The 24,366-nt window shown below is 38.3% G+C and overlaps 1 protein-coding gene across 2 annotated transcripts; it reads left to right on the top strand.

The window, feature by feature from the left end:
- Positions 1 to 5: 5 nt before the first annotated feature.
- On the top strand, positions 6 to 19,392 carry LOC103718513 (E3 ubiquitin-protein ligase COP1). Of its 2 annotated transcripts, XM_008807377.4 has the most exons (13): positions 6 to 563; positions 2,059 to 2,136; positions 4,856 to 5,011; positions 5,226 to 5,585; positions 7,856 to 8,013; positions 8,168 to 8,233; positions 9,411 to 9,489; positions 9,574 to 9,729; positions 9,841 to 9,939; positions 16,786 to 16,890; positions 16,968 to 17,147; positions 18,684 to 18,794; positions 18,943 to 19,392. In XM_008807377.4, the coding sequence occupies exons 1-13, from the start codon at positions 216 to 218 to the stop codon at positions 19,111 to 19,113; spliced, it is 2,067 nt and encodes a 688-aa protein (XP_008805599.1). In that variant the 5' UTR covers positions 6 to 215; the 3' UTR covers positions 19,114 to 19,392. The 2 variants fall into 2 exon arrangements, with proteins under 2 accessions (XP_008805599.1, XP_008805600.1); XM_008807378.4 differs by lacking the exon at positions 6 to 563 and having other exon boundaries at positions 4,852 to 5,011.
- The last annotated feature ends 4,974 nt before the right edge of the window (positions 19,393 to 24,366 follow it).

Here is a 24,366-nt window from a genome sequence, read left to right as displayed (position 1 = left end):
GGGTGAGGGGTGAAGTCAGGAGCGGGCGTATCCACATTACAAGCTTATGGAGGCTAATCGCCCCCTCTCTCGACGTGGCCTGTTTCCGCCCATACAGCGGCGCTCGCACGTCTTACAAAACATCCCTCCCTTCCACCGCCCCAAACCTGTCTCTCCTGGCCGATAACCCTTTCTTGATTCCGGATCACATCGCTCCAATCCGCAGTGTTTCCTCCATGGTGGAGTCGTCGGTTGGGGCGCTGGTGCCCTCGGTGGTGAAGCCGGAGTTGAGGGCGTCGCCCACGGCAGCGCCGGCCGTGTCGTCCTCTGGGACGACGGACGCGGCGGCAGCGGATGTGGTGGCGACCGCGACGGCGGCGGCGGTGATGGAGGAGGCGGAGCTGGACAAGGACCTGCTGTGCCCGATATGCATGGGGGTGATAAAGGACGCGTTCTTGACGGCGTGCGGGCACAGCTTCTGCTACATGTGCATCGTCACCCACCTCAATAACAAGAGTGACTGCCCCTGCTGCGCCCACTTTCTCACCAAGAGCCAACTCTTCCCCAATTTCCTCCTCAACAAGGTCCTCTCTCTCTCTGTCTCTGCCCCTTAATTCTTGGTTAAAGAACATGCCTTTACTCATTGGACCCTCGTTCAAATCAAATCCTTGCCAAACTCGGTGAAATCTTAGAGTCGAAATATTACTAATTCTAGATAATTTTGCTTTGGTCTAGGTTTAGGCTTTTGTAGTCGAGGCTTCATCTTTTGGTTATAGTCTATGGGTTTGAAAATTGTTGGAATTGAAAAAGGTTTCGAGAGTGACGTGGTATTTTTGGTGATGGCCTGCCATATTTTTAAAAGCAGAGTATTTGTATCTATGACATAGCGGCGCTGTTATGTCAAAAGTCATCAAGATTTAGCTTTAGGGTTTTTTATCCAAAGGCTTTAAATTAGGCGCATGGACTTCTGAGTATGAAATTAGAAGCTATTTTGTTATTTTAAATTTTGTGCATGGCTTGTACCCATCGTGTAGGGTCTTTTTTTATTTACTGTAATTTTAGTTTGAAACGAAAATTCATCCCCTGGGTGCTTTAGTTTCTGTTTTTATCCTTTTTCCTCTTTCTGATGAGTAGTGTTGGACGCTAGAAGTATCCTGTAGCGGACACAAATTTCATATCCAAATGAGCATGTCTATCTTTAGATTCTTCCAAACCAAGGATAGCTACACTGATAGTTCTTTGGTTGGTTGGTTGGTTGAGGGCTGTTTTTAAAATTTGCAATGTGTGATTGGGAATGCATTAAGATAACATAAATAGAATCTTTTGATTAGAGATGATATGCAAACTTATTTATGCTAACATTTGAATTGTGGTCTTTGATACATGAGGCAGTGCGAATTAACAAAGAATCTAGAGCCAAGTATGTTGACCCAAGTATGTTGGGGAATAGATGAATGCTGATTGGCTGATCATGCATCTTGGAGCCATATATGATAAATAAAATAATGAAACAATCATGCAACCGAACAAGTCTGTTAGTAATGCACCATACTTGAAAATTCAGCATTCAAAATAGTACCTTTTACTTTTCAGGTGGGATAATTTCCAGAAATTGTAGGAACTAGAATCTAGAGAGGAAGAGGACCTGAAGGGATAACAGCATCCTAGAAAACTAATGTGGCTTCAAGTTATTAAATTGGAATTGCAAAATAAAAGAAACACATGAGGAGATAATAGCAGGACAAAAATAGTAGAATGCAACTGATGTGTGGATATGACTGCACCAAAAGATGCAGTTTCAATGGGTGGACTTTGGAGTGTAAATCCAAGTAGGAAAGTCTCAACCTGTGTAAGTACAACAGTTGGATTTCATGCTTGTCCGATAAAATTTTGCTGAAGGAATATATCTAAATGTTTTTCAATGTTCTCCATGTTTAACCCTGTGCTGTCTCTTTTATATATGTATAATTTAAGTGGAATAATAACTTTCTATGTCTTTGATTAGTTTCATTTGGCTATAATATGTTGAATCAGTAAAGTATTGATTATAGTTATAATTCTTGGTTCAACATTGTGTAGCTTCTGAAGAAGACATCAGCACGTCAAATTGCAAAAACTGCATCACCTGTTGAGCATCTTCGCCTGGCACTGCAACAGGTCAGTTGTTACTTCTTCACTGGATTTTCTAAACTGAAGCATATAAAGTTTTCTTGAAGTCCCATTGACAATCATACATATTCTTTCCATGCATAACTGGACAAGCTCTTTCTCTGATATTTCTGGTTGCTATTTGTCTAGGACTCTGATATGTTTTAATTTAATTTGCTAATATACCTGCTTACTTGGGTACAGGCTCTTATTTGAAGAATTGAAGTTAATAATGAGTGCAGGGAAACCTTTTGGTATTTCAATTCATATAGTTGGCTGATACTGTGAAGCGATAATACCGAAATCTTTATGCCTTAATGTCTGTCTACATTGTTTCTGTTGGTTTCCTGATGAAGTAATTTCTCTATTTGAATAACAAAGTTATTTTGGGAAAGCAATTTAAACCAATGCATTTTATTCTAGTTTGCATGGGTCAATAAAATAAATGGTAGGTGTCCAATACCTTGGTAGATCTATTTCTACAATAAAAGTTATTTCTAAAGGAGAGTTGGCTATCCTAAAGCAAAGTTTGTCTATTTACCGCAGACCACTCAAAGCTTGTATCTTTCCCCTTTTCAGAAGTCATTATTCTCATAAAGTAGTGTCTTTAACAAATGGAATAATTATGTTTTCTAGGGTCTATAAAGAATCTTCTAGATTGAGTTGAGTGAAGTAGAATATCATGGTCTAGATTTCCAACTTGTGTCCATATTTGCAGTCAGCTGGTTAATAGTTCTGTCAAGTCCTGAAGTCTTTTTTTGAAAAATGATTTAATTACCTTTCTGAAGCCATATTTCTATATGTAAGTCAAGAGAATTTTTTGCAGGTATTCAGACATTATCTTGAAGGCCACTTTCAGCTGAACTTTCAATGGCTTTTGATTTAGCTATGAGAATGTAGTATTTACTAGTCAGTTATGTAGTATTTACTGGTCAAATATATAGTATTTACTAGTCAAATATGTACTAGTTGAACTGTGTCAAAGACGATACTGTAATTTCATATATCAATTAATTTTAATAAATTTTACTTTTATTATTGAGTGGTGCCCTTTGACTCACCTCCTCTTTTAACAAGTTCTACAATCATTTTGGTCTTCCATACCTGTCATACTTTCTTCGCCTATTGTATACCCTCTTTAGCATTTTCATCCTTCAGATGCATCTTCATGCATCCTTTCTCCACAGTTATTACACAAATCATTTGTCTTTCCACTCTATATGCAGGATTTTGAATTAGGATCAACATGGTTGCTGAAGATCTAGATTTGATTTCCTGATCTGTCCTTGATCATTAATCTGTGAATGTGGTAAGCAGTATTTTGGCTATAAAGAAGGACAGGGAGGGAGAGGAGCGAGTGCGGGAGGGGTTTTTGGCTATATTCTAGGCTAGACACTCCTTTCTCAACCACTAAAGGAAGAACGTTATCATGTGTGGCATTTTGATTTTTATACATTAATTATATAAAATTAATTTTGGAACTTCCTGCTTGAAATTGTTGTGAGGGAGGGAAGGGTTTTTGGCCACACTCTGGACTGAACACTCCTTGTTTAATCACTAATGGAAGAATATTATCATGCAGCGTATGCCGAACCGGCCGGTACGGGCCGGTACAAACCGGTCCGGCCAGCTACCGGTACGGCAGAGCCGTGGAAACCGGTACAGGCCGGTTCCTTGCCGGAGACGAAGAAGACGAGGAGAAAAAGAAGGAGCGCGGGGAAGAGAGGGAGGGAGCCCACCTTCGGCCGCCATCGGAGAGCCGCGGAGGGGCGTCGGAGGCCGGTGGGGGGCGGCGGTGCCTGGCGGGGGACGGAGGAGCCCGCAGGGGTGCTGCGGAGGCCGCGGCCGCGTCACTGTTTCGAAAGAAACAGGGGACGCGGCCGCGTTTTTTAATTTAGGGATTTTAAGTGAAGTCGGCAAATCGGTTGCCGACTTCACTTAAAAATCCCCAAATTTTTTAATTTGGGGATTTTTAAGTGAAGTCGGCAACCGATGTGCCGACTTCACTTAAAATCCCCAAATTAAAAAACGCGGCCGCGGCCTCTGCAGCGCCCCCGCGGGCTCCGCCGCCCCCCGCCGGCCTCCGCCGCCCCCCACCGGCCTCCGACGCCCTCCGCGGCTCTCCAATGGCGGCCGAAGGTGGGCTCTCTCCCTCTCTTCCCCGCGCTCTCTCTGGTTCTCTTCTTCTTCCCCGGTTCCGGCGGGGAAGAGCTTCCCTGTTCGTACCGCCCGGAGCACGGTACGAACCGGCCCGTACCGGTCCGGTAGGCAACCGGTACGCCTACCGGACCCGGTACGGTGGACCTTGTTATCATGTGTGTGTGGTGGTATAAATTGTTTTTGAACTGCCTGCTTGAAATTATTGGGAGATATTATCTCATAAAAAATGTCATCATCATCCAAGCCTTCACCCATAAGATGGGATTGGCTAAGGAGTACAACTTGTGAAAGAACAGACATGAGGCTGATAGTTGAACGAGAAAATATGCTCAATCCTTATATGAAGGCTTCTTCTATAGGTTTGTGCTCCACGACATGAAGAAAGGTTTACATTTTGTATTGTCCTATGAAATTTGAATTGCTGCCAAACAAATCTATTTGATCAAATGCATTTGTGTTATTACTGCTAAGAATGCCTGGTCATTTAACTATGTTGCTCTTTCATTGTCACCTTTAATTTCAAGGGTCATTATTTGCAGACTTAGATGGTTCTCTTGCTTGTAGACAGGGTTGTGAAATGTCAATCAAAGAGATAGATGGTCTATTATCTCTCCTTTCTGAGAAAAAGCGGAAAATGGAGCAACAAGAGGCTGAGACAAATATGCAGATTTTACTAGACTTTTTACATTGCCTTAGGAAGCAAAAGATGGATGAGCTGAATGAGGTTGCTTTTACATAACTTTGATTCTTTGTCATATATGATGGCTTTTTGGTCTTTCATTTACTTTGTTTCTTCTTTCTTTATAAATAAAATGAAAGTAATCCGTGCTTAGTAATTTCCTTTCTCTTGAACTGTTGTTTACCAGCTAGAATGGTGTATGCAAAAGCAATCAATATTGTCAGAAATATAAATTAATACATCTTTGGGCTCTTTGTAGGTTCAAAATGATCTGCAGTATATCAAAGACGATATAAACGCTGTAGAGAGGCACAGAATTGAATTGTATCGAGCAAGAGAGAGATACTCTGTGAAATTGCGTATGCTTTTGGATGATCCTGTAGCAACAAAACTATGGCCTTCTGCAGTTGACAAGCATAACAATATCCGTGTCTCCAGTGCCCGTAGCTCTGTTATTGGGATGTGCACCGGAAATTTTCAGGGTAAGAAAGTTGACATGAAGGCTCAAGTAAGTCATCAAGTAAACCAAAGAAAAGAAGCCTTTGGTGGTTCAGACCCACAACATTCTCTTACTCAATCAGGACTAGCTATAGCTAGAAAGAAGCGAGTCCATACACAGGTTAGTGCTCACAAAGTGAATAAATTTGTATTGGCTCTATCAATTAGAACAATCACATTTATGGGTTGGATCCTATTATGTGATGATACTCTATCAATTTACTGAGGGTGATAGCATCCAAGATGTGTTGAATTGATCATCAGGTTATTCTATTAAAATTTGGGCATAACTCTGGACTTTGATTTATATCTCTAGCTGGTGTTAGCTGATCATATGTTAAAAGCCATTTTACAGTTATATCTTCATTTTGGCTTATCATCTATAACTGTTAATGAAGCATATATTATCATTGATGACCATTTGCATATATATGGAGCCATTTAAAAGAAATAAAATCTGTGAACCTCTTTTCAGTGTCAGGCGTTTAGATATCTTAGTGGATTCAGTGGTTTTTGAGTGTTTAACACCCATTAATGTGTAATAAAAGCAACTTGTGCAGTTTCACATAGTTGATGTCTATTATATAGATAAACTATGATTCATAATATGCTTGGCTTTATATTTTTGGTCACTAGCATCCCGTTGAATTTTTCTGTGGCTTTATACATATCGGTCTTTCAAGTTTGCACTGTAACTGGAGTTGAAGTTATGATCATTGACTGATATCCTGCTTCATACTCTTTTTTCCCTCCTTTTTTAACAATCTCCTAATGCTATAATGTTCTGATTTGGCGCTTGGTTTCTGGTTTGGTTATAAGGGATGAGACCTCAATATTTTCTCCCTTCACTTAGAAACTTTCCAAATTCAGGGGAATCTGAGGGTTGGTCCTTGATTACATGTGCTTAAACATCATAAAGTATTAGCTCCTTGTCTTCCCAACTGGTCTACTGGGTTTGAAAACTGATCCCTCTCTTGCCTAAATTTCCCCTCGATAAAGTTTCAACATTAGGGAATAAAAATAGGGTGAGAGCTATTTGTGGAGATCTTTCAAACTTTTTTGGTTCATAATCTATAAGGTCAAACCCCATGCAGATAATGTAAGTCTTGCAGGTTAAGGCTTTGATGTGGTAAGATCTCTGTAAGATGGTAGAGTTATAAAGAGAGAATAGTGCATATTAGAGCCAAAATACTAAATGAATTAACAAAGGATGGGAAAAAACATCATGGTCCTTTTTCAGTTTAAGCTCTGTTCAGTTTCATGTAATTTTGAGGATTATTGGAAGTCAGTCATGCAGAAATTTCTAGAAAGCTGTTTCCAGTTTCAGGTGTTTGCACTATGGAAGTGGGCTTTTCTAAGGATCAGGCCTGTACATGTTCAAAAATGATCAGGTGTAGTTCAAAATTATCAGCATAGCATAGTCATGGTCTATCATAGTGCACTATAGATCCATATGATGATGGAATTGTCTGTTTGACCATTTTAGAAGTGACTTATGTGTTATCTTGAGTCGAGCCATTTATGAAAGCAAGAGGCTAATACGTCAGTCAATTATATGAGCTAGTTATGTGCTCTGAAACACTTAAAAGCAGATTACTACATTGCTCGAAATTTGGATCCACTTGCGTGCAATTAAATCATTAATTTTCTTCTTTGAATCTGATCACTGGCTTTTTAAATTTCCAGCAAATATCTCAATTGGATTTGTTCTACAGATCTAAACAGCAAATTCCAGAAACTCAGATATCCCCCATCTGATAAACCCTAGACTTCCCAACACTATAAATCTAGACTTCTATATTATGATCTTCATATCCTTTATTTTACCATTTTTAAAGCGTAGCTTGGTTTTCAGAGAAAGGCATGGCCACTGGTTTGGTAAGGTATAGATTTTTCTCTCTTTTATCCGTTAGCCTAGTTCTTGTTCCACATAAAGCAAGGCATCTCCTTTTCTGATATCAAATTGATTAAAATCTCTAATCAAAAGTTGAATTCCCATTAGATAGATTTGTTTGCATGGATAATTTCTTATTGTACCACATTCATGATGTTCTAGCTTCTAAGACATGCTAATTATTTTTTTATTGTGAATGATTGACTAGTTAGAACTTCATAATCAAAGTATTGGCTTTACAAATGAATAACTTTTATTATTAAATGCTACCAGTTATTCATTTTTTGCTTATGTTAATTTTTGTAATTAACTTTCCATCTTTTTAAACTGTATCATGCATAAAGTTCTTGTACCTTTCATGCGATAATATTTGCTGGGTTTGTGCATTAAAAACCAAACAGACTTAATTTGTACATAAACTTGATTTTTTCCCCTTTTTCCTTTTAATATGTTTTTTATTGATCTGCATTTTGTGAGCTGCTTTCTTAGTTCTGCAGTTTAATGAGCTCCAAGAATGTTATTTGCAAAAGAGGCGTCTTGGAGCTAATCAACTGCATAGGCAAGAAGAAAAAGATATAAATGTGATAAGCAGAGAAGGCTATCACCCAGGTCTTGAGGATTTTCAGTCTGTACTGACTACCTTAACCCGATACAGGTTCTGCAATTAAAAACAATTCCTAGATTGCCCTGATGCTTTTCTAAATAATTTACTTCTCAATGCATGTGTTTGTTTGGCAAACTTTTATTTGTTTATGGTGTTAATTCTCCATATCTCATTGTCTTTCTTTTGTTGTTTTTTAATGAAACAGTCGTTTACGTGTCATTGCTGAACTTAGACATGGGGATCTCTTTCACTCTGCAAACATTGTATCTAGGTAAGTACCCGGCAATAAGTGCATAGTTTATTCACTTTCACTTATTTCTGCTTGCAGCAATAGTTTATGTTTTCATTTGTCAGCCCTTTCACATCTCCTATACTGACAATGGATTTGGTATATTTGGGGAGCATTGTAATTGTAGAAGCCCGTGGACCTTTCTTCGAATAAACAAGTAGAGCCACATATGTGAACAGATTTCGATATTTCATTGTTGAACCAGCTATCAGAATGTGCTCCAATTTTTAGTTTGGGACAATGGGGTTGAATGACCAATGACCATCCTTGATGTTTCACAATCACTTAAAATTATTTAATCCTGATGATTCTGTTTAAAAAAAATAATATTGTAAGATTTATACAGAAATTCATTGAGTGCTAATTAAGTTTTTCCCATAAATTCGGAGAGTAAGCGGTCCAACTTTTTAAATGGTTGGTGATTGAAATGATGGGAATATGTCCTAAATTAATACTTCTTATATCCTTCATTTTACATGCCTAATATGACTGAAGTTGGTTCCTAATATCAAGTTCAAATCCTTCTTTAACTTACTTGTTTATTGATCCTCAGAAGATAAGATATTAGGTATTCTCATTATTGTATCGGTTAATTTAGTCCATAAGCCTTTCAAGGGTTCCATTAATGGAAGTAGCGATTTTCATTTACTTCTTGAAATAAAATTCTTCCATTTAAGTGAAGAATTTATGATTCATTAGAACATTTGATATGCTTACTTGCTCAGTTTTCATCGTTCCATTGTTATTATTTTGGTAATTCAATACCGAATCTAGTTTGCAGACATCTAATTTTTTCCTTTTGATTTTTCCAATTTAAGTTACGTCTCAGTAGAAACACTTGTTTGAATGACCATTGTGTTTTCATTGAATACTGCTACTTTCGCTAGTTGTTTGTTGCCAGCTTAATTTCCTAAGATGAAGAATCAAAGGATCTCCACTGAATGTGAAAATTATGTGTGCTTTTCTAGAGAAATGTTACTGCCAAGTATTTGATAATGTTGTATCCAGTTAAATATTTGCTTATCATTTTCTTTTTCTCTGTGTTGCACAAATGCTTAACATTTAATAGTTGATATTATTACTTTTTTGTATTTTATGTTGCTTTGTTATTCTTTATAGCTAAATCTGAGGCAACACTATGGTGGTCTTTTTCATACAGCATAGAGTTTGACCGTGATGATGAGTTGTTTGCCACTGCTGGAGTGTCAAAACGTATAAAAGTTTTTGATTTTTCCACAGTAAGCTCTTTCAGAAGTATTTTCTTACATTGTGCAATTTTTTCCCAAATGCCAGATTCCTTTGGTCATTTTAATGATTTTCAGGTTGTAAATGAACCATCTGATGTACACTGCCCGGTTGTGGAAATGTCCACTAGGTCCAAGCTTAGTTGCTTAAGTTGGAACAAATACTCAAAAAACATTATTGCTAGTAGTGACTATGAAGGGATAGTAACTGTTTGGGATGTGACCACTCGACAGGTAGCTTTATTTACTTCTTGGAATACTATGTTGCTATGTACCCTTATCTATGGTCAAGGTGATCTATACTATGTGAAATTAGGAAAATTTTATAACCTTTCTACATTTTAGAGTGTGATGGAATACGAAGAGCATGAAAAAAGAGCATGGAGTGTTGATTTTTCACAGACAGAGCCATCAATGCTAGTATCCGGCAGTGATGATTGTAAGGTAACATCAATATCCATCGACTCTAGATTGCAAATGCTAGCTATACATGGCATATTCCTTTTCTTACCCTTCTCCACTTCTTAAAATTCTGATAGTAGCCAGCTTGACATGCTTATCTTCTGCAAAGACAGGTGCTAGGAGTCTATTGTTGAAATGTTGTTACATATAGCATTTACAAGGCCAATTACAGTATTGACAAATCTTGAATATGTGCTTGCAAATATTTTATGTGAAGTCTCATTTCCACTCCATCCCCCCAACTATTAGTACCATTAGTTTGTTGCAACTAAGGTTTAAATTATCTCTTTTAGCTAATGTCTAAATCATCCTAATTTTTTAATAATTCTGGTTTATATGTTGTCTTTTACCAAGTCAATAAACGATTGTGATTTTTTAATGATTTATTTCAAATTTCTCATTTTCTTGAATGTTTCTTTTTTCTGCATTTTCTATTCTTCAAACTTTACGGCCACTTCTTCTCGAACTTAACCATAAAAAAGATTCTGCTGCTGAGATTACTGGTTTTCACATGACTATCTATCACCAAACCTGAATGTTTGACAGCCTACAGTCTTATTCCATCAGAGCCACGGCATGTATTCATGAGATTTTGTTTGTGTTTAAATACGCAGGCCAGTTACTAGTATGCTTAGAGAGCTGCAATTATTAAACTAAATGGTTGCAGTTGATAAATATTCTATGTTGAACATTTGCCTCAGGGCATGTAGGTCCATAACTTTGAACTGAAGTATATGTAATGTGACATGTGTAGACATGCTCATTGACTGATATGGAACAGTTGAAATCTGAAGTATTTATTCTAGAGTTTATAAAGTATTTCCAAAACATGAAAGTATACCCTGTACATAATCGGCTGTTGGTGATGTTTGAGCTAAAGCTTTGTAAGTCTTATTGCTTTTATTCTTTGTTAATACCATGAAAGGGCAATCTCATGGTAAATCCATTTTGGCTTTGGTTCTTACACCCATGGAGGTAAGATTGACTTTGATTGGGATTATTCAAAATAGAGTTACATAGGTCATTTGGCAAAAAGTAATTGGATATGTCTTTAAAAAAATAATCATATTAATCTAGATGGATTTAGCAAACTATTAGTATTGTGTATTGTTAGTTAGAGAGCAAGTGTTGGAACATAACTAGTCATTGAGGAAGGGAGAAGGGGCACTATGACCTAATGTAACAATAAGTGTACTTGGAACCAAGGATTGTTGAACCATCCTGAATCAGAAGGTTCTGGTTGTACCATAACAAACCAAGATAGTTCAAGCTTGTAGAAGTGCAGGGGGCGAATTGGGCCAAAACTTTCGGTCAATCTAGTGTAGTACTAATCCAGTTCATCCTAGCCGAACCGAACCCCTCCTATAAAGACCCATCCCCTGTTTTAGCCTCAGTCCCAATCCCAATCCTTCTTCTCACCTCAAATCTCTCCCTTATCCGTCCCTGCCGATCACCCTTGATTGCCTCGGCCTCGATGCCGACCCCACCGAGGTTGCCTCCTCTATCACCAATTGCCCTCGACAACCTTGATCTTTACTACCTTCTCCATCACGTTCACCACTATCTCCTTCGCTAGCCACTAGAAGGATGCTGGAACCCTGTGCCTCCCTCCCTCCTCTCGTATCCACTACCACTAACCTCCACCATCACTAACCTCCCTTGACCACCTTGGCTTCGACACCAACCTCACTAAGCTTGCCTCCATTGTTGCCGATTTTCCTTGACCCCTTCAATCTCCACATGCTCCTCAGCCTTGTCCACTGCCACCTTCTTCTTTGCCAACCTGGCCCTCCTCTTCTCTATAGTCTTGGGGTGAAAACCCTAGATTTGATGTATCGAAACCAAACTAGTATGGTCTTGCGTACTTTGTATCGATACAATATGGTATTGTATGGTATTAACTTGGAATCTAATAGCACGAGTCATGGTATCGATACAACCAACCTTGCTTTGAACTAACACAAATTTTGTTGAAAATTCAAATGGATGGCAGAATCATTAGTTGTATATATATATATATATATCCCAATATATATGAAATTTGATACTCTAAACCATGACAAATAATACACTATATATGTTTCGTAAGTTAATATTGAAAGTGAAGTAATTTAAGGTAAAGTAACTTAAGTTCTCAAAAGAGTATTTAAATTTTCTTAATGGATTGGATACTTGGTCAAAAAATAATAATTGGAACTTGGAAATGAAATTGTATCTTGGCAAAATGCCACTTGGGTAAATTCTCTCTATTTGCTTATGCAAGATGAATGGAATGGTACAAGAACTGCCGAACCCTAAGGAACCAGATGGTTCAGGGCATACCGAATTGGTCCAGCTAGAAACCAGGACGGTTCGGCTACCCAATTCAGCCGCAATTGAGAATCGGATTGAACTGTTTGGTTTTGCCCGGTTTCAATCCATTTCGGGTTGTTCCAAACCAAACCGGTCGATATGAGTTGCAAGTTGCGACTTCTCCCAAAATTTTTCTTCCCACTACCCTCTCTCCCAATCCTCCTCTCCCCTCTCTCCTCATCATCCTTGCCTCTTGCGAGTCGCGATCCCTCGCTAAGGTTAGCGTTCTATAGTCACCATCGCTGCTGCCAGCAATGACAACAAGGAGCCGCCAAGACAACAACAACATCAAAGATACACCGTTTGTCACTTAATCCCTCTCTCCCCCCTCTCTTCCCTCCCTCTCTTCCCTCCCTCTCCCTCCTTGTTCTGGTATGCATCGAGTCGGTATGATACGTATTGGTACTGTACCAAACCGGTAGCTAGCATGTGCAAGCCTCGATACCAGTTCGGTGAACGTTGATACGATATACAAAGAATGATAAAATATCCCGATGGGGTGTGATTTTTACTGACCACCCTATCGAAAACAAGTCTAGGTGCATGACCGTCAAAAATATTGACCAACTAAAAAATAGACTAAGTTGGATATAAAGATGTTTAGTTAAGGCTCCATTAAAGTGTTATCAGTGCAAGCAAGGTTTTCCATACTGGTGCATATTGTCCTGTACTGAGTATACCATATCATATTGGTACCAAACTGAGTCTTGGTACGTTGAATCAACGCTGACTGAGTGTATCAACACTATACTGGCATGGTATCGGTACCGCTACCGGGTTTGGTACATAGACGGTGAACCTTGGGTGCAAGTATATAAAGGCACACAAAATGTTCATTTGGAGAGGCACTTCTGTTATGAAAGGTACCTCCATTATGAGAAGCGAACCTCAAGAGTTCCAAAGTAGCAGGACTCTTAATCTTATATTGATGCATAAGATGTTGCTGTAAATTGACAATGGTTGTTCTAGCTAAGAAAAACATATCCATGATATTTCTCATTGAACACAATATGATCATAAATGACATATGGATGCAATAAATTTTGGGTGAGAGTACAATTGCAATCTGTGCTAAGGCTGCATATAGACCATAAGGATAGACTATAGATTATAGCTATCATATAGGCAAGCATTATTTCACCAATAAGTGGGAGCAAAAGGTGATGGATGGTAGCCCATTAATCTTGTCCAAGTTTAGCCTGAAATGTGGGCTTGGACCTCCATGAATTTTGGGCAGCCCCTAGCCTTTTAAACGGATGCAAGTATTTAATGCAACTACTTGAGGCTAAACTGAAGGGTCATAGCCTCCAACTTTGTCAATAGCCTCACTAGCGATAGCACCACTATTTAACCTAGGTAAGACGTGCATCCAACATGGCATGATTGCCACACCAAGCAATAGCACAATAGTGATCTCATTGGCCCAAAGCCCAAGCACCATGATCTCTTTCTCAACTGTATTCCGTTCCTGGCTCTCTAGTCATTACTTCCCCAACTTAACCTCAATACATTCAGTATCCCAATATGCAGCTCCCTCATACTCTTCCAAGCATGGTCTCAATTACCGATGGCATGTCCTGTGGGACACCAAGATGGGGTCCCATCTTGAGTGTCCAGACAAGATCATCCTGCCATTGTCCCAACATTCTGATCGGCACGTCTTAGGACATCCCCTGTCCCAAGTGTCGAAATGGAGCAGGACAACAGAATCTAAAACCTTGCTTCCAATCATACTCCACGCCTTGCTCTTTTATTTACCCACATAATCACAATGTTGAGCTCCAGTTCTACTCCTCTTTGTCCACCTTCACCCAACTACTCTTGCTTACCTTTGTTCCACTGCTCCTATGGCCAAACACCACCACTCCCTATTCCATCTCCTCCACCCATCAACTCTATGTCTTCTTCCTAATTCCCAATTACTTCTATTAGGTCTAAATGTGAGCTAAATTTTATGAGGCAATGGAGTCAAATTCATATTTGAATATGCCTTTTTTTGTCCAATTCTAACATATAGAGCCAATGATTTGTCACCCAGATTTGGATATGGATTCATGCGATATTTGATGCAAATTTGCTCATTTCTGCTGCTAGCCACAATGGAGACCTCTTCATAGTCATAATATGCAATCCTGAGGCTAGTATTTGAATTACACAGGAGCATAATCTAGAAGATAGGTGACCAGGTCTCAGATTTGGTTTTGTCAGAGACCATAAAGCTCCTTTACCAGTGACTTTGCCAATATTGGTGATCTTAGATTTCATTTATAATTTGGTTATCTTGTGATTGTGCTAAGGATTTGAGGAAAGTTTTAGTTTTTTAAGGACCATTGTAAGGGCAATTATAACAATTAGGTTTTTGAAGCATGAAGTTCAAATAGCAGTTGTGTAGTAGTGGGTCATATGAATCATCTGGTGTGCATTTAGATTGATGTTTGAGTAAGATGGGGAAATATAGAGTTGAATTAGATGGAAAAGTAAAAGAGGGAAGACAAATATTAAAGTATTCTATATTATGCTTGTGCAAGCTAGGGGCTAGCATCATATGAATCTGTGCTAATACTTGGGATGCAGTGACTTGTAAGGATACCAGTCTGCAAAAGATTGGTAGCTTTACGCTATCTTTTCTAACTTAGATTGATTTTGTATAATATAGATGTGTATTGAACTGATGAACTTAGTCGAAGGTGTCTAGCATCATAAATTATCTTAGATATCTATGCTGATTTTTGTAAACTCGTGCGTTGCATATTTTCAAGTATTCTATGATACAAAGTGGCATTATGCGGCCATCTTTACTCATTAGCAACACAAATAAGTTCAAAACTCATCATGGAAATTTGAACCTATAACTATGCAGATTAACATGTTCTAGATGTTGTAGATGTCTTTCCAATACAACAGGATGCTGATCTGCCAATATTCCAGAATATGGTGCTACTTGATATTTACAGTATATATAGGAATAGAAGTACACCTTACATGCCATTTAATTATTGAAACTGTGGAATTTCTGCTTATAGGTTGATACATTACATGCAATCATATAATTTATAGCAGCCAGTAATAATGCATAGGTTATGCTATTTGACAAGGACAAGCGATCAGCTTTGGGCCAACTCATGGAAGTTTAGTGCATAGCTCATGCATGAGAAAAACTTCGTAGCTGCAACACTACAGAGCAATGCAATTGCTATTGTGTGTGTCTAGGCATACCAGAGCAGCAGTACTTCGAGATGTTAAATCGAAGTTTGCGTGCATTGACATGTGGGGGATGTTTTCATTTAAATTCAACAGTTTCAGAACTTGCATGGTAAACAATGCACAAAATTTTTCCAAACAAAAGCAATGTTTAAAGTTTTCTTGAACTTTTGCACCTTCTTGAACGTATGGGTCATCTCTATCTCGCTATTCATGAGCTGAAACAGGATTTATGTTTGGTTTAAGCATTTCTTTTACCACTACAGGCTTCACTAGGAGCATATCATGCTCCTATTAAACAATGCTTCTAGAATGACATGCTATCTTTGTATCAGTAATATGACTGCTGTGGTAATGATGTTTATTGTGTTGCCCATCTGAAGAGGCATCCTGACAGTATCCTGCTATCAATTTGAGTGAAAAGGACCTAGGTTATCTTTTCTGAATCCACTTATTAGCTCCCCATATTATTTAGTCAAAGTGGCTACCTTGAATTTTTTTTTTAAAACTTCAAGCAGACTGTTGCTTTTTTTTTTGTTTGCCTTTAGAATAGAGCTCAGGGACACCAATTAATAGCATCTATGCGGTGGTCCTATTAATTAATTACACCAACATGGTTGTCACATGAGCTTGTCTTAATCCTCTTTATTGTGATAGCTCATGCTGTTTAGATTTCTTGCCAATGATTTTCAGAAGTAGACTGACACAGGATATTTTGATTTATTAGTGCTTCCTTGTACAATTTGATCCAACACTCCAGCTTCTTATATTCAGTGTATTGAGCAACTTACGAATGAATCAAGAAGTCCTGCTCTGTGCTCTCTGTTCTCCTGAGCACAAATTTGGTTGTGACCAAGTGTGATTTTGAGAATAAATATCAGAGTAATATTATATTACCTGCTTATACATCACCTGTACATGTATTAATTAACATACCTTGGAGTAATCTATAGTTCATTGCATACATATATGTTAAGGTACTGGCCATAATAATCGATTTATTGCTAATTGCAAGGCGTCCAAATTTTGCTTTATCAAAGAATCTTTAGATCCCTGATTTTAATAAGTTCAATTTGGAAATATGGCTAACTAATAGTCTTATTGATTGCCTCTTTTATGAGTAGAGAGTGGACTGCAGACAGCAGCAATCAATTTCTTGTGTTGCCATCCATAAGCACTACTAATATGGTGTATATGTGTTTTTTCCTTGTAGCTTGCTTGGTTTATAAAAAAAAAAAAAGACATCTTTTATTTTGTTCTGCCTGTGACCAATAGGTGAAAGTATGGTGCACAAAGCAAGAGGCGAGCGTAATCAATATCGACATGAAAGCAAATATTTGTTGTGTCAAATATAATCCTGGGTCTAGCATTTTTGTGGCGGTATGTGGCCATTCATTACCTTGTTTAGTTTGTTCTTGTGACATTTCATAAAATCAACATGTTGTGTCATTTTTCAGGTTGGTTCTGCTGATCATCACATTCACTATTTTGACCTGAGAAACACCAGCACACCACTCCATGTCTGTCGAGGGCACAGAAAAGCAGTTTCATATGTCAAATTCTTGTCTAACAATGAGCTTGCATCTGCATCAACTGACAGTACATTGCGCTTGTGGGATGTAAAAGAGAACTGTCCTGTATGTCCTTTATCTTCACTTACTGTATGCGATATATATGCCTGTCATTCTTACATGTTCACTGTTTTCTATACGATTTTCATGGGTAATTGCTGCATAGAGCAACTTACCTCACGGGTGACTCTCTTCTTTTGCATGCAAGTCTGTTGATTGTCATCTTCTTGAGAACAAACAAACATTAATCAGTTTCCATCCATGCAGCGGATACTTTAGTTTTAATTCCATCAATTTATCTAATTTCTAGTTCTCTCCTATTAACCAATGTTTGAGGTTAGAGTAATATCAATCGGAATAAGGTACTTCTGTGGCTACTCCAATAGGCCTTTTATTCATTTAAATGGTAAAACTCTATAATCAGTAAATTGAAATATTTAAGGGGTTTGAGATGTGTGATGGTGGATCTCCAGGCCTTGCAAGTTATTGCTCATCCAAGATCTTCATTGTGCAGAAACACCTAACCTTTTTCTTAGTGATGTTGTGCAACAATTTCATAGGAGCAGCTGTATGATAGGGCTGTGTTATACTGTTAGTACATTTGACTTGCTCCATAAGCACCTCAAGTATCGGCATTTTCGTTATCTATGGATTCACTTTGTTAGGTTACATTTACGTATGATTATTGTATTTGTTAGAGTGAAAATTTGATGTCATGAGCAATAGAGAAGTAATCATAAGAGAGGGAGTTTTCAAATCGACACCCAAGGGACAGAACAGAGAATTTTGCTGACCCTCCTAGTATGCATATATGCAGACATTTACATATCTTGAGAGAGAATGTGTGCATTAAAAAATCAATGATGGACCATCTAAATAGGCAACTTATACCACTGATTATAATCTCTACCACATATAATGCCTCAAAATCATGTGATTTAGAGGTCAGTGGGTGCAGAAATAGATGGCTTAAGTGGCGTGATGCAATATTTTTATGTGATCTACGAATCAAATTCTATTGAGTTCCTATTTGTACATGTTTTAGCATGTGTACATTATGATCGGTAGTGTGAAATATTTAATATTATATGCCCAATTTTTTATTTTAGCATGCTATCCTGATTGGTACCATTCATTTTTGCATCAATTTGATGCATAGGCAGGCGATAACTGAAACATATTAATTTTCAGTTCTATTTTTAGAGGTACAGATTATTATCAACCATGTAGATCTCCAATTTCCCTTTATTAATTTTGGATTGTTAAATATTTTACCAAAAGTTTAATGTGATTTAACATGTGTTTGTAATACCTAGCAAAGATAAAAGGAGTATGAAATATGTATTTGTATGGTGGTGTGGTTTGTTCCTGAATTCTGATTTTGATATCAATGTATGCTGCAAGCGTGTTTGTTTTTGGTTGGTTGTCCATGTCACCTCATTTTTGTATGCCTGGTCCAGTACCTCCATTAAATTGATTCCCTGTGATTTTTAGTTCTGGACCTTCCTTAGCTTTCAATGCTATTCAGAGCCGCGAAAAAAATTGAAAGATTGAGATGACACCATGATGTTTCTCATTCAATATGAAATTGTTTCTCTTCAGGTGCGGACATTCAAAGGTCATACAAATGAAAAGAACTTTGTGGGTCTGACAGTAAACAATGAGTACATTGCTTGTGGCAGTGAAACGAATGACGTTTTTGTGTACCATAAGGTAAGCCAGTGTCTGTTGCTTCAGGTGCCTCACATCCTACTGATAAAATGACATCCAGTTGTATGTGTTGTGTGGTTCGGAGAATTTTTCTTAAATCTTTAGGTTTTCTGTGTCTCACTTCAAAAAACTGGAAATGATATACTTGCAGGCTATCTCCAAACCTGCAGCATGTCATAGATTTGGTTCCTCTGATTTGGATGACACAGATGATGATTCTGGATCGTATTTCATTAGTGCTGTTTGCTGGAAGAGTGACAGCCCTACAATGTTAGCTGCCAACAGTCAGGGGACTATAAAGGTTCTTGTACTTGCAGCTTGACTTCAGATGAGGGATCATAGGCATTGGAGCTTTTAATTGCTCAAATGTGTATTTTGCATTTTGCACGTATATTTATGTTTTGCCCTCCTAGGTAGGTCATCTGCTGATTGTCCAGCATATGGTGCTACCTGGTTTGTACAGTATATATATAGGAATGGATGCATGCCTTGAATACCGTTTAATCGTTCAGAGTGGAAATTCCTGTTTATAGGTTGATCCATGACATGTAATCATATACACTTTAGCATCCAGAAATAGTACATGGATTATGCTATTTGACATGGCCAAGTGAACAGCTTCGGGCAACCTCATGGAAGATTAGTGCATGCTCATGCATGAAAATAATTTTGCAGCTGCAACAGTATGGGGCACTGCAATTGCTATCGTGTATCTAGGTATACCTCGTGGAAGATTAGTCTACTGAGTGTGTGTGTGTGTGTGTGTGTGTGTGTGTATGTGTGTGTGTGTGTGTGTGTGTGTGTGTGTGTGTGTGTGTGTATATAGAGAGAGAGAGAGCGCTGTATTTGGTTATAATCAAATAGATTTCTATTTAGATCCAATCAGATTTATATTGGATAATGACGATTCTACATCGATGATCCAAACTACTGGATATAATTTATTATTTTTAAACTATATACATACTAAAAATCATTTGATTTGAAAATTTTTAGTTCATGTGTAAAAGTGATTAGAAAAAAAAGCATAATTTAGTATTATTTAGACTTTTTATTTTTGGACTACTTTATGGATAAGCTATGTTTTTTCAAATCACATAATTTATGATATACAAATCATTTAGAGGTAGTAAATCATATTCATAGTGGCTCAAATCATCGATGTGAGATATATATATATATATATAAAAACTATGTGATGTAGGGGAAAGGTGAAAGTTCCTTACCTTAATCTTACATTTCTGAGTATGTATAGGTTTTTTTTCGAGAAAAATGTATTTTTTCACCACTAAGTCCTAGAGTACTAGAAGTTAGTGAAGTTCAGCTTGTGACAATTTGGGTAGGAAGGTTAACTAGTTGTACGAAATCAGAAAATCACATGGATAGATAGTGCTTAACTCGGTCTGTCTTTTAGCATTACATGACTCCACATGATTTTTAAATTGGCTGATATGGAAAATTAAGAATTAAAGTAATATTTACTACCTAGTAAATTAAATAAAAAATTAAAAAAATCTTAGGTTCGGATCTAGCACTTCTTCAACCCTTTATTATATCATAGACCTGGTGTACTAGATTAGCAATACACCAGACAAATGGTACCGAGCCACGTCCAGCGCCGTCAGCGACCTTAACGTCTCCGACCCATCCAGCGCCTTCAGCGATGCCCCCTTGACCCTGCCGAACTCCGACATCGTCAGGACCTCCCTCGCCCTCCGCTCTATCTCCCTCCCCATCTCCCTCGACCTCCCTTACGAATGCCCATGTCGCAATGTGCCTTGGATTCTCGATTTGTGGAACCTGACCCCTGACCACCACCAGTTCGACTCCCTCTCCCACGACCCCCTCCGGCATCCGGTCCGCTGTCGATGCCACCCAAAGGAATGCCCACCCCTGCCCTTCCAGCATCGCTGCCAGCTCCACCACCTCCTTGGACAGCAGCCAATTCTATGACCGAGACATCTACACCACTGACCCGACGAAAGCCGATCCAGCCACGCTCGGCAACCGGCTATCACGTCGGTGACGCCTCCGTCAACGGCCAACGGGAGGCTTCAGGCCGGTGACGAAGATTTGGGACAAACAGACTTAATTTTAAATATCAAAATAATTAGAAGTGCAAATAGATTTGGATTATCCCAAAGTCATTATGTTGACAAGATATTCAATAAATTTAATTATTCCGATTGCCAGCCTGTCTCTATCCCCTTTGATTCCTCTACATACCTAAGAAAAACTTAAAAATTCCTATCCTTCAAAGCCTATATGCTCAAATCATAGGCTCACTAGGATTCCTAGCAAACTACACCAGGCCAGACATAGCATATACTGTAAATAGACTTAGTAGATATACTGTTAATCCAAATAGAGATCACTGGACAGCATTAGAGAGAATCCTTAGCTATCTTAAGGGTACGAAGTCCTATAGTTTGCACTTTAGTAGGTTTCCTGCTGTTCTAGAATGCTATAGTGATGCCAACTGGATCAGCGATACCTTACATGTTAAATCTACCACAAGTTATGTTTTTCTCCTGGGAGGTGCTGCTGTATCTTGAAAATCCACCAAACAAACTCTGATATCTAGGAGTACCATGGAGTCTGAACTAATTGCCTTAGACACCACAACACTGAGACAGAGTGGCTTAGAAATCTACTAATAGACCTTTCTGTAGATAAGTCACCTTTACCACCTGTCTCCTTACATTGTGACTGTAAATCTGCAATAGATAACTGCAACCAAGAAAATGCTAATATAAAAATGAACATACCCTTAAAAGTGCGTCATAAATCATTAAGATATAAATTAAAAAATAACGTTATTGCTCTAAATTTTGTAAAATCTGAAAATAATTTGGCTAATCAGCTTATAAAAGATTTATCTAGAATAATGGTTCTAGAGTCGTCGAGGAGGATGGGGCTTAACCCATAAAGATAGATCACTACGGTGGAAACCCAACCTTAAAAGGTTCAATGGGTAGAAAGAAACCGGAATGTGACTAAAAGGAGCACTGTTTTATGTTTTCCTCATCCTTATGGCGCTAGTGCTCATAAAAGCAAGCAGTAGGATGAATTTATTTGTATAACTTTTAATGAGTCCGAGACCCAAGAGGCAGGAGCTTCCTTTCTAACTTTCTTATAGGACTCACCTATATGTGCAGTCATGAGGCTGCGATTATGGAAAAAGGGTGATTTCCTAAAAAGCACATGATAGATGCATGTGCATGGCCATATTAGCGCAACCCGTTTAGAACCTAGATCGGGCTATATTATGTGAACTGTTGATTTATTCTAAACCATGGACCGAGGTTTAAGGTTAAGACCACCTTGGCTCCACAGATATAATGAATTGTTACAAGTGAAGGTTCAAACCGAAAAGTACCTATACCTATTACATAATATAAGATATCTAGCATTTTGTTTTGATTTTAAAGTTATTTAAAATTAATTTTTATGGAGGATTGTGGAAAAAATTAAATACACATGCGGTCTTCTTAAGCCGCGTGCGTGTTTGAAAAAAAAGGCGTGCTTGCCTGGCGTTCCGCATGGAATAAATGGGCTTGTTGCCAGCGTTTGGGGAATTAATCCGCTGGCTGCATTTGAATTTAGCGAAACGCCCGATCGGGCGTTCGCGAAATCACCGCGGGCGCTTCCACAAAAAGACTATTTTGCCCCTATAATTATCCCTATAAATATCCCTCAATTTCATCTCTTTCGATATACAAAAAAAAATAGAGAAACATACTGAAAAAATTCTGGAGAAAAGTTCTTCCTCCTCTTAGCCACTTGTGATTTTTATTTTTGCTCTTTTATATTTCATTCTTTTTCTTTTCGTTCTTCGCTGGATCTGTAAGTTCGATCGGATTCGTTTTGATTTCTTCCGAGACGTACCGAAGAAAGAGTTGTAGGGTCGTCGTATCTCAGAGGAGGATTGTCGGGACTCTCGTACGTGGGGGCAAAAACTTTTTTGGAACAGCGTCTACGCGCTTCGACCTGCCTTCAATCATGCTATTTCCTCTAACTTATATTTTTAATTTAATATTAGTAGATCGATAGGATTTGCAATTTTGTGATTTAATTTTATTAAATGAATAGATTTATTTTATGCTAGAATAGATTTCTTTTGTGTTAAAATAGAACTATTTTGATGTCAAATAATATATATATATATATATATATATATATATTATTCCCTATAAAGATTTTTCATTAATTGTAATTTTAGATTCATTTGTTTATTTAGATAATATATTGCTAGCAAAGGGGACCCTCCGTCCTTCTCCCCCGGCTCCACGACCCCTCCGCCTTCTTCCTTAAGCTTCAAGACCATATTGTTTGGTTCTTTCGGGTTGACATCAACCCCATTTAGGGGTAGCATGCTACTTTGAGGTCCTATGGATCGTAAAGTTTAATTTTCAATCCACTATACATGATTTGTGATATGGGAATGGGTCGAGAGTGCAACATAGAGCCTCTTCGCATTTGTAACCATAAATCTCCCCACTTTGATTTGCATGTAGCATTTGCAGCGGATGGTGTTGGAGCCAGTAACCGCGAGTCACGCCAATTCCAAGAGCAACCCATCATGAAGTCGAACCTACCAACTTGCTTAGTGCGCTATCAGAGAGGCAAGACATTCATATGCTAAACGGGTTTGCTATGCAGGAATAGACCTTTCTCCACTTCTTATCCATCCTTTATTCCCTTTCCAAATTAAGCATTTGGTGACTCCAATAATTCTTTTAGAATAATCACTATTTCATTCCCTCGAGTTTGTATGATTTCCACGCAGTGCCTCCTCATTCTTAAAAATATCCAATGAGAGCTTTTGAGTTTCCAAAACATTCATTGAAGCGGCCGGCCAACGTCCTTAGCGCTTCGTTTCAAAAGAGAGAAAAAAATGCCTTCATCTTTTTCAACCTTTTTGGAAATTTATTCTGCTACCCCCAATTATTTCCCGTTTTGTTCCGACTCTGCACTCCCTTCCTCGGTGATCATCCGGCGTTTATTGGAGTTTACTTTCCATTCTGTTCCAGATATCTCAAATATTTTTGGCCGCCATCGATTTCCACTCCCTGCTCTCTCTCCCCTCTCACCGGCCATGGCGTCTGTTCTCTTCAATGCTACCTCCACTGCTCTCCTCTAGTAGTTGTCTCTCCTATTATATTGCATTCTCTGCTCTATCCATTTGAGTGAACTAAGGATGCAAATCAAATCTAAAGAAGGTTTGGCCTTTTGTTCTTTGTTTGCGTCTCTTTAGTGGGGTATTGTGTTATTCCGAGGGAGAGTAGTCGGTGGTGGTTGTGCTTAGAAGAAGAAGTTGATGCTAACTGTCCAAACTAAAAATAAGAAAAAAAAGTCCACACCAAAATATTGACGAGATTTGTGACATCTGTCCGGCGAAGGACTCATAGATGACTAAGTCAACAGAAATTTTAGAAAAATAATGGAGATTTGCGTAAGAATAGAAGAGGGTTGATGAGTGCATGAGAGAGCATACTTGGAGGTCGTCTGGGCGATGTTTATATAGGGTGAGGGCCAACATCCATTATCAAGTAAAGCGGACGTGCGGCTTAAC

Source organism: Phoenix dactylifera, chromosome 1 (assembly GCF_009389715.1).
Source record: "Phoenix dactylifera cultivar Barhee BC4 chromosome 1, palm_55x_up_171113_PBpolish2nd_filt_p, whole genome shotgun sequence".
NCBI classification, from domain to species: domain Eukaryota; kingdom Viridiplantae; phylum Streptophyta; class Magnoliopsida; order Arecales; family Arecaceae; genus Phoenix; species Phoenix dactylifera.
The sequence above is the reverse complement of the archived record's forward strand: the minus strand, read 5'-3'. Positions and strand labels throughout refer to the sequence as shown.

What these genes read in the sequence shown, in the direction of transcription:
- LOC103718513 (XM_008807377.4), top strand. Translation starts at nt 216, where the DNA reads ATGGTGGAGTCGTCGGTTGGGGCGCTGGTGCCCTCGGTGGTGAAGCCG. An exon ending in GGGATGTGACCACTCGACAG is followed by an intron (nt 9,730 to 9,840) that starts GTAGCTTTATTT and finishes TCTACATTTTAG; the next exon opens with AGTGTGATGGAATACGAAGA. An exon ending in CCGGCAGTGATGATTGTAAG is followed by an intron (nt 9,940 to 16,785) that starts GTAACATCAATA and finishes TGTGACCAATAG; the next exon opens with GTGAAAGTATGGTGCACAAA.